Here is an 8830-nt window from a genome sequence, read left to right on the forward strand (position 1 = left end):
AATCCCTTCTCCTCCATTCTCCTCTCGGGATCTTGGGCACGCACGCACACGTGCCCGGCGTGAGTTTTAAGCCACCGGGTTCGGGACGTGAACTGCAGTCGTCTACGTGGGAGTCCAGCGACATAGCCATTACGCTAACTGCTGGTTCCCAATAAAGTCAAGTATTGATGTGCTTCTGAAACAAGGTCATTTTTAGATAGATGTACTACTCCTAGTTTTGTAATAAAAGTCATATGTCACTTTTTAGCTGTGTGACCTTGGGCAAGTTATTTAACCTCTGCATACTCAGTTCCACCATCTGCAAAATGGGGGTAATAAAATTCCTTGAGGTAGGTATATATGAGGATTGAATAGGTTACCATTTGTAAAACTCTTAGAATACTGCCCAGCATACATTAAATGCTACATGCATTTAAGCTAAAAAAACGTTGGTTTTCAAAGAAGTTTCCAGATTTATCCCCCAGCTTCCCAATTGTCAAAGGAACCACTCAGCAAACTGTAACGAAGGTTATCAATTGGCTATTCCAAACACCATTTAGGCATGGGCCCTTCACACCCCCAGCCTGTCCCAGGATACAGCTCGGTGACAATGACCAGCCCCCGGCGCCTCTCGAAGGCCTCATGGAAGTAGAGGATGCAGTCGTGCTGGAGTCGAGCCAGCAGCCGGGCCTCCCGCCATGCCGATGCCTTTGGCTTGGCCTGGCTGGGGATGAACTTGGCTGCAAACTCCAGGCCAGAGCTACGTTCCACCACACGCCGCAGGTAGGAGAAGGCACCCCTGGGTGACACAGGGAGGAGGTGGGGCTCAGCTATTACTGCAGCTCTGGCTCTCCTTCCTGGCCCTCAGACGCAGTGGCCGCTCTTGGCCGCCTAACGCTGGTTCCCCCCTTGAGGATGCCGTCTCACACCTGCCAATCTCCTGGTGGATGTCATAAAAGTCGCTGAGTCTCCTTCCTCGATGCTCCTCACCTTCCCCGACCCCTTCAACCTCCATAGCTGTCTGAGCTGGGAAAGAGATGCCCTGGTGTCAGGTGGGGAGGGCGAGAAAAGAGGAGGGCAGACACTGGACAGGTGGGGCAGATGCAGAAAGAAGAGCGAGGACACTGGGGCCTGAGGCAGGGGTGGTGGGGCTGGAGGATGTGGGGACCAAGGGTGAAGGAGCAGGCATTTCCTGAGCAGGGTGGGGCTCACGTCTGCCTAGGGGTGGGCGCTTGGCCCTCCTCCCTGTGGACTCGAGCCCACCTGAGCGGACAGCCAACTCTGCTTTGCAGGAGACTTCGCCTGCTAGGTTCCGGGCAGTGCAGGTGTAGACACCTCCATCCTGGACCCCTGTGCTGAGCACCACCAGGGAGCACTCATTCTCCTCATACACGAAGCTCACATGACTGCTCTCGGCCAGCAGTACCTCGTTCTGCAAAGGAGGGCATCGTCTCCAGCCAGGCCTGGGCCACCTTTACCTGGGACCCAGCTGCATGCTATCTCAGGGCCAGGAGCTTCTCTATCAGGCCCTCGCTTGCAACTCCACCCCAGCTTTGCTACCTTCAACCTAGAATCAGCTCCTCCTTACCGCCCACTAATAGCCCTGCAGTCCTCGGGTGGTCCCCTAGACCCCACTTCCTCCTCCCAGCCACACTTCTGCTGCCCAGCACCCCTCCTCCCGCCCCCAGGCTCCACCCCAGACCCAGGTGAGGAACCCACTGTAGCCTCCATTGCCCTCTGACCTTGTACCACATGATGTCTGGCAGTGGTTTCCCCTCAACCACCACAGCAAAGCGAGCGGTTTCCCCAGCCCCCACCTCCACATCCTCCATGATGGACTCAAACCGAGGGGCCTCTGGAACACACAGAAATATGAGTGCGGAGGGGGTGGGTAGCTGGAGGCCGGCTTCCTCAGCTCCTTTTCACACCCCCCATCAGCAACCAGCTCAGTCAGAAAGCCAGGCTCCCCCCTCCCTGCACCCACCCCCACACTGGGGCTCCCAAACTCAGGCCCACAGGACACCAGAGTTCCCTGCCTGGACCAAGCGCCCTCCCTGTAAACCCAAACGTGATGTTCTCTACGTCTCAGAAATACTGTCACAAGGTGCAGGCTTCCTTTGTCTGATGCTCAGTGTTCATTTGCCAGCTTTGAAGTTAGGAGATTTTCACACACAAAAGAAATCAGCTTTCCTGTCTTTCTTGAAAAATCAGGACTGGCCACCCTGAGCCGCTTCTCTCCCTGCATTAAGTGGGTGTCGAGGTGCGGCTCAACGCTGCCCCCTGTAGGCGACCAGGCTTCCTCACAGTCCCCGTCCCAGTTTCTCTGACTACTAGTACTCAGTGCCCGAAGGGGGATCAGTCTGTGACCCCGAAACAAGCTCATGGCCTCTATCTTGAAGTTTTTCTCACTGGACCTTAGGAAGCCTTTTGCCATGTAGGGGACAGCAGGATTAATAAAGAATAACCCCAAATATTAATAGTCCAGAAATTCTCGGCCTTGCTCTTCTACACAATGCTGTGATTTTTTCTTTCTTTTCCAAGAATTATTTTATATTTTATTTATTTATTTATTACTATTTAATTTTGACCAGAAAGGGACAGAGTGAGAGAGAGCAAGAGAGATGGAAAGTGAGAAAGCAAGCCACCAGGTCTGGGACTTGAACCATGGTCGGCCATGTGGGAGTCCAGCCCCCTTAACCACCACACCACCTGCCAGCCCCCTCTTTCTTTTTCTTTTCTTTCTTTCTTTCTTTTTTTTTTTTGAGAGAGATTTTTTTCTATAGGATGTGTACAGTCGAGAGAGAGAGACAGAGAGACAGTGAGAAATCACCTCCCAGGGAGGATGGCCGTGCTGCAATCCCTTCTCCTCCACTTTCCTCCTGGGATCTTGGGCATGCACGCACACGTGCCTGGTGGAATTTTAAAGCCATCAGGTCCAGGACTCAAACCGCGGTCAGCCATGTGGGAGTCCAGTGACATAACCATTACACCATCAGCTGGTCCCTGCGATTGCTTTCTCTACACATATCATGTGGTTGTTTTAGACACCTGGTAAAGCGGCTTCTAATTCTCATGATGGAATTGAGCACATGTCGCCAGGTGTTTTGCAAAGAGGCCTGTGCAACTTCCATACGGCCGTCTTCCTGAGCAGGTTTGAGGATCTTGGCTTGAAGGGGAGTGGGGAAGACCAGGCACTTAGAGAAGAGCTGGGTCACTAGGTACTGACCACCCCCATCCCAGGCATAGCTCACTTGACACAGGCCACAGAGGAGACCGTCCTGGGAGTGAGGAGGATGGGAGCCACCATTCCACTTGCCCAGTCTGGGTGGTGGTGGGGTGGGGCCTAGTAGCACGGAAGTGTCCATTAGCCCTGGTTGCCTGGGACCCAGTCTCTCTTAGCCACTGTCCCAGCTAGGCTAGGCTGCCGGGCTCTTGAGGTCAGGGCCTCCCAAGCCCAGGACTCCTTCATCTGGGAAGAAAGATGAGTGTTGTGGATGGCACCTGCCAAGGAGCAAAGTGGTGACTGAGTGGCAAGGAGGAAGCCATGTAAAAAGGGGACTGGGGCCCTGCCGACCTGTGCCCACCCCCCCCGCACTGCCCTGTCAGCAGGGTTCCCCTTTCTTTCTCACACATCCTACTGCCACGTCTCTTCTACTGAAAAGATGCCTTTCCTGCCCTCTAGGGATCTGGTTCCCAGACCGTTGGGAGTGGGGGTTGCTAGTGATAAAGGTCAAAGCACCGGAAGGTTTCATGTGAACATCAATGGTTTTTTAAAGCACCAGAAAATGTCCATTTTCCCATGATAAGATTGCCTGTGCTAACTAAAATGTCACTTTCTTGGCTTTTCGTTGGAATTGTACCTACTCAGCAGGTACACTGTTGAGCTGATGTTGATCTAAAGTTCTGAGTGGCAGTTACACGTGTCTAGAGTTAATTAGCAAACTGGAAAACAAAATAATTATTCCTTAATAGCTATCATTTAAGAGGCTACATGTTAAAAGGAGAAATTTTAAAACAAGTCCTTCTGCAAAGGTTGGGAGGCTCTGTCAAACAGGCGTGTGCAAAAGGCCAGCTTAAGATCCTCAGAGCTGGGAGTGTGATGAAAAGATATGCTCACTGGCTTATTTTTATTAAAAAAAAAAATTAAGGGGACCTACAGATGGCATAATGGTTGTGTCACTGGACTTCCCAGTAGTCGACTGAGGTTCAAGTCCTGAAGTAGGAGGCTCGAAATGTACACCAGGTGAGTGTGCATGTGTGCCCAAAATCCCAAGAGGAGAATGGAGAAGGGACTGAGGTTTGTCCACGCCCCCTGGGGGGGATTTCTCACTTTTTGTTTGTCTCTGTCAGTGTCTCTGGTGAGCACACACGCCCTATAGCAGAAATCTCTCTCTCAAAAAAAATTTTTTAATGGTTTTGGAACCAGCAGATGGCATAATGGTTACGTTGCTGGACTCCCATATGGCTGATTGTGGTTTGAGAAGACCAGGAAGCTTGAAACGCATGCTGGACGGATGTGCATGCATGCCCAAAATCCAAGAGGAAAATGGAGGAGAAAGGATTGCAGTGTGGCCATCCACCCTGGAGAGTGATTTTTCTCACTTTCTCTCTCTGTCTGTCTGGCAAACACATGCACCCTATAGAAAAAAAAAATTAAGGGTTTTGCTATAGGGCCATATGGTCATCAGAGACACAGAGAGGGAAAGTAAGAACTCACTCCCCAGGGTGGAATGGCCACACCACAATCCCTTCTCCTCTATTCTCCTCTTAGAATTTTGGGCATGCACACCTGTGCCCAGAGTGATTTTCAAGCCTCCAGGTCCAGGACTCAAACTGCTGTCAGCCATGTGGGAGTCCAGCACCATAACCACCATGCCACCTGCTGGCCCCAGTGCTTATGGACTTTTCAAAATAATCAACATGGGGACCAGCCATGTGGTGTGGTGGTTAAGGCAGCTGGGCCCCATCTGACCAAAGACATGGTCTGGGTCCCAGACCCAAAGGCCTGAAAAATACACCTGGTACATGTATGCGCATGTCCAAAATCCCAAGAGGAAATGGAGGAGAGGGGATTGTAGCTTGGCCATTCCCCCTGGGGAGGGAGGTGCTTTCTCACTTTCTCTGTCTCTCTGGCGAATGCGTGGTCTCTATGCTAAATGTAAGAAAACAACAGGGTCTTCCTCTGCTTGTTACAGTTGAGGTACTATTTCCTGTTGCGTTTAACCCAGGAGCTAGGAACACTCACTGACTTTAGAGCCAGGCATCCAAACTTGAACCAGCTCCTGTCCTTCCTCGGTTGTATGATCTTAGGAAAGTTACTTAGAACACTCTTTGAGCCTCAGTTTCCTCATGTGTAAAATGGGGGGTTAAAAGCTGACTCCATCTGAGAAGGCTGATGTAAGTATTGAAGGGGGTGATATGTGTAAAATGCTTAGTTCTCAGCCTGGCACATATGAGGGGCTTGACGAACAGCCTTGTTAGTACGACTACTGTTGTTATTCGTTGTCCTGGTATTACTATAAGCCCTTAGGTGGATAGGCCTGAGCGGAAGGACACAGACTGGACTCCCGGCAGTGGTGGGGGTGGTATGTGCACCTGGGGGGGGTGAGGCAAGAACAATGGGCCCTGGAGGAAAGAAAGGGAAGAAGGTTGCTGTCACCCACCTGCCAGCTCCAGGGTGACTGAGCAGGCCTGGGTACCATGGCGGTTGCGGGCAGTGCAGGTGAGGGGCCCCACATCCCGGCGGCTCACCCGGCAGATCCGCAGACAGTACTGGTCGTCATCTGGCTGGCTCAGCTCATACACACCTGCCCGTGCCTCTAGGAGGGCCCCTCGGCAGCTAGGGGACACATGACAGGGAGGTCGCCCAGGATCCTGCCACAGGGATGTCTAGCGGGCTGGGCAGGAGATAGGATGAGGGGGAGGCCCACCTTCTCCAGACGACCTGGGCTTCCACATGGTTGAAGGTGACAGTGACACTGGCAGGTTGTCCCTCTACCACATACACCATGTCCGGCTTGTCCAGCACAGCAGGGGCCTCCTCCAGGGGAGGACCTGGGAGGAGAGTGCGGGCTTGATGCTGGGTCCTTGGCACCCACTACTCCTTTAATACCCCCAATAGGGACCAGAAGTTGGCATAATGGCTATGTTGCTGGACTCCCATGTAGTCAACTTTGGTTCGAGTCCTGGACCCAGTGGCTTAAACTCATGCCGGGTGCGTGTGCGTGTGTGCCCAAGATCCCAAGAGGAGAATGGAGGAGGAGAGACTGCAGTGTGGCCATCCCCCCTGGGGGGTGATTTCTTGCTTTCTGTCTCTCTCTCTCTCTGTCTTTCTGGTAAGCATACCCTATAGCAAAAACTTCTCTAAAAAAATAATAACTAAAAATAAATAATTAATATCCCCAGTAGCCATTCAAGCTCCATTTTTACAGATGACGAAGCAGAACCTCAGAAAGGCTTAGTAATTTGGCCAAGGAACACAGCCAGGAAGTGGCAGAGCTGGGGCTGGACCCTGGCATGTCTGACTCCAAAGCCCCAGCCCTGTTTCCTGCAACTGCTGCTTTCAGTGAGAAGGGTGCACACTGTGGGTGAGGGTCCCACCCAGCCATGCTGCTCCCACCACAGGCACCGTGTCCAGACCAGCCCTGGGGCCTCCAGTATAGGGCCTACTCCCCATCCCAGAGTATCCAGGCTCACCATGCTCCAGCAGCTGCACAGGCTCCGAGGGGGGCGAGGGCTTGCTGCTGCTCTTCACGGTGGTGCTGAGGACCCGGAAGATGTGCTGGAGCCCCTTCCGCAGCCCTGTGGCAGCCCAGCCTGGCTCCCGCAGGCCTGTGGCGTGCCTAGCGCCGTCCACTGGTCTGAGCCCAGCACCTGGTGCTGCACCGTGTACGTCAGGGAGTCTGGGTCTGCAGCGGGAGGAGCTGCTAGTGGCCGATATTGTGGGCAGCAAGTCCCCCGGTCCAGCTGGCTTGGAACCCAGAACTCTTCATTGGCCTGCTCCAAAGACCTGCCTCGGTTTCTCCGGTTGCTTTCTGCCAGCCTCCCATCTACTCCTGCTCTATTCCTGCCCAGGCCAGGCTTAGCGCCAACAAGGCACCCGTTTCAGGGAAGAAGGGAGTTGGCCTTGGGTCCTAATTTCTTTCTACCTGAGGTAGGGAAACTGAGGCATGGCATGGGAAGAGCAATCTCAGGATCAGGACCCAGGCACCTGACTGCTCTGAGAGAGGGAAGGAAAGGTGGAGGCGGCCCGAAGGCCCTATCCACCTGGGAGGGAGATCCAGAAAGCTGCTCTCAAACATGCCCCCGTACTCCATCCACTTCTGCCCTCTGCTGTCCCTGCTTGAGCTGCTCTGCCCATGCCCCGCGTGGTCCTGACCCACCGATAGCCATGTCCAGACTCCTGGGGGGGTTCCATGAGAGCGTGATCATCCTCCCAGTCACAGCCACCACCTGCGGGGCGCCATCGGGGGGGCCTGGAACCACATCTGAAAGCCACAGGTCGGAGTCTGCAGGGTCCTCTAGGGCCCAACAGTTCCACAGGATTGTCAAGGTTCAGGGCAGTAGGTTCAGGGCAGGGCCCAGCCAGAGGGGCAGGGGCGAGGCCCGATGGCATCCAGGGGAAGGAAGCCTGTGGAGGCTCTCACTCAGTGCCCTGAGTGGGGCGGGGGGCCAGGCTGTGGCACAGCTGACCGGGAGGATGATGCCTCACCTGAGACATACAGGTGTGCGTAGCAGGCAGCTTTGCCCAGCTTGTTGGCGATGACGCTCTTGTAGACCCCGGCGTGCTGAGGTCCCACGGCAGGAAACACCAAGCGATGGACATCCCTGTCTGGTGGGGGGGGGGGCAGGGACACCGGGGCTAAGCTAGGAGGATACTTTGGAGGGGTGTGCCCATGCCAGCCAGGCCTGACCCCTCATTCTACCCACTGCAGGGTACAGGCAAGGGGGAAACGGTGGGGCCTGCAGGAAGAAGAAAGTCTAACCTGCAGGAAGAAGCTCTGGGCCTAGGCCCTGCCCCATCCCTCCTTCCTGGTCCTCTAGCACTTACCATCTTCCTCCCACACGGGTCACCCTCTGAGATCTGTAACTGTGCTGCCACAGCCTCATGATGGCCTTCTGATAAGGCGGTTCCCCAGCCCTGCCCCCATTCCCTCTCTGGTCCCACAGCCATCTCTAGCAGAGCCCTAGGACAGCTCTCCCTGAGGGCAGCCAAAGCCCTCTGTCTGTACTCCTTTTGAGCCATGTCCCCTCCTCTTCCTGCAGTCTTGACCTTGACAAACTGCCAGGCCCCTCAACAAGACACTAGACTCCCACCTCCAGGTCTTTGTTCACAGAGCTCTTTCCTGTTGGAACATTCTCCTTTCACCCAAGGCTTCCCCTTTAAGAGGCAGTCAAGTGAGTGCAGCCCTGCAGTCCTCCTGCCACATCCCCACACCCTCCACTCAGTTCCCTGACTCTTCCGGACTCCAGCCCCCTTGCGGATGCATCACTGGACTGGATGCTGGGCCCATCCGCTTAGGGGTTCATGAATCACCACTCCTGACCCAGCCTGCTTAAAACTCCTTAAAGACAGGGCTGCCTGTCCAGATCTGCTGGTGCCACCAGACCCAGATCTCAGTACTTTGCCAAATATGTCACATTATAAACGGTAAGAGTCACCTGCACGGACTATGCCAGGTGTTTGTCTTGCTTTGCCCACCTCCTCACCATGATCCTTTTAATGATGCCACAAAATCACCCCCATTTTACCAGTGAGGTCAGAGACATTATTGATTGGTCCAAGGTCACACAGCTAATAAATGAAGCCATGGCTTGAACTCGGTTCCATCTTATTCCAAAGCTCTTTCCC

The 8830-nt window shown here is 54.0% G+C and overlaps 1 protein-coding gene across 1 annotated transcript in view; it reads right to left on the reverse strand.

Annotated features, from left to right (window-relative positions):
- SPEG (striated muscle enriched protein kinase) overlaps positions 1–8830 on the reverse strand; it is a 68022-nt gene that overhangs the window by 17876 nt on the left and 41316 nt on the right. The window contains 10 exon segments of the mRNA XM_006168670.3: positions 578–778; positions 909–1005; positions 1243–1411; positions 1722–1834; positions 5643–5818; positions 5910–6033; positions 6676–6817; positions 6820–6887; positions 7362–7466; positions 7691–7810. Coding sequence (XP_006168732.2) covers positions 578–778; positions 909–1005; positions 1243–1411; positions 1722–1834; positions 5643–5818; positions 5910–6033; positions 6676–6817; positions 6820–6887; positions 7362–7466; positions 7691–7810 — 1315 coding nt within the window.

This window comes from Tupaia chinensis, unplaced genomic scaffold (genome assembly GCF_000334495.1).
Source record: "Tupaia chinensis unplaced genomic scaffold, TupChi_1.0 Scaffold145907_1, whole genome shotgun sequence".
NCBI lineage: Eukaryota > Metazoa > Chordata > Mammalia > Scandentia > Tupaiidae > Tupaia > Tupaia belangeri.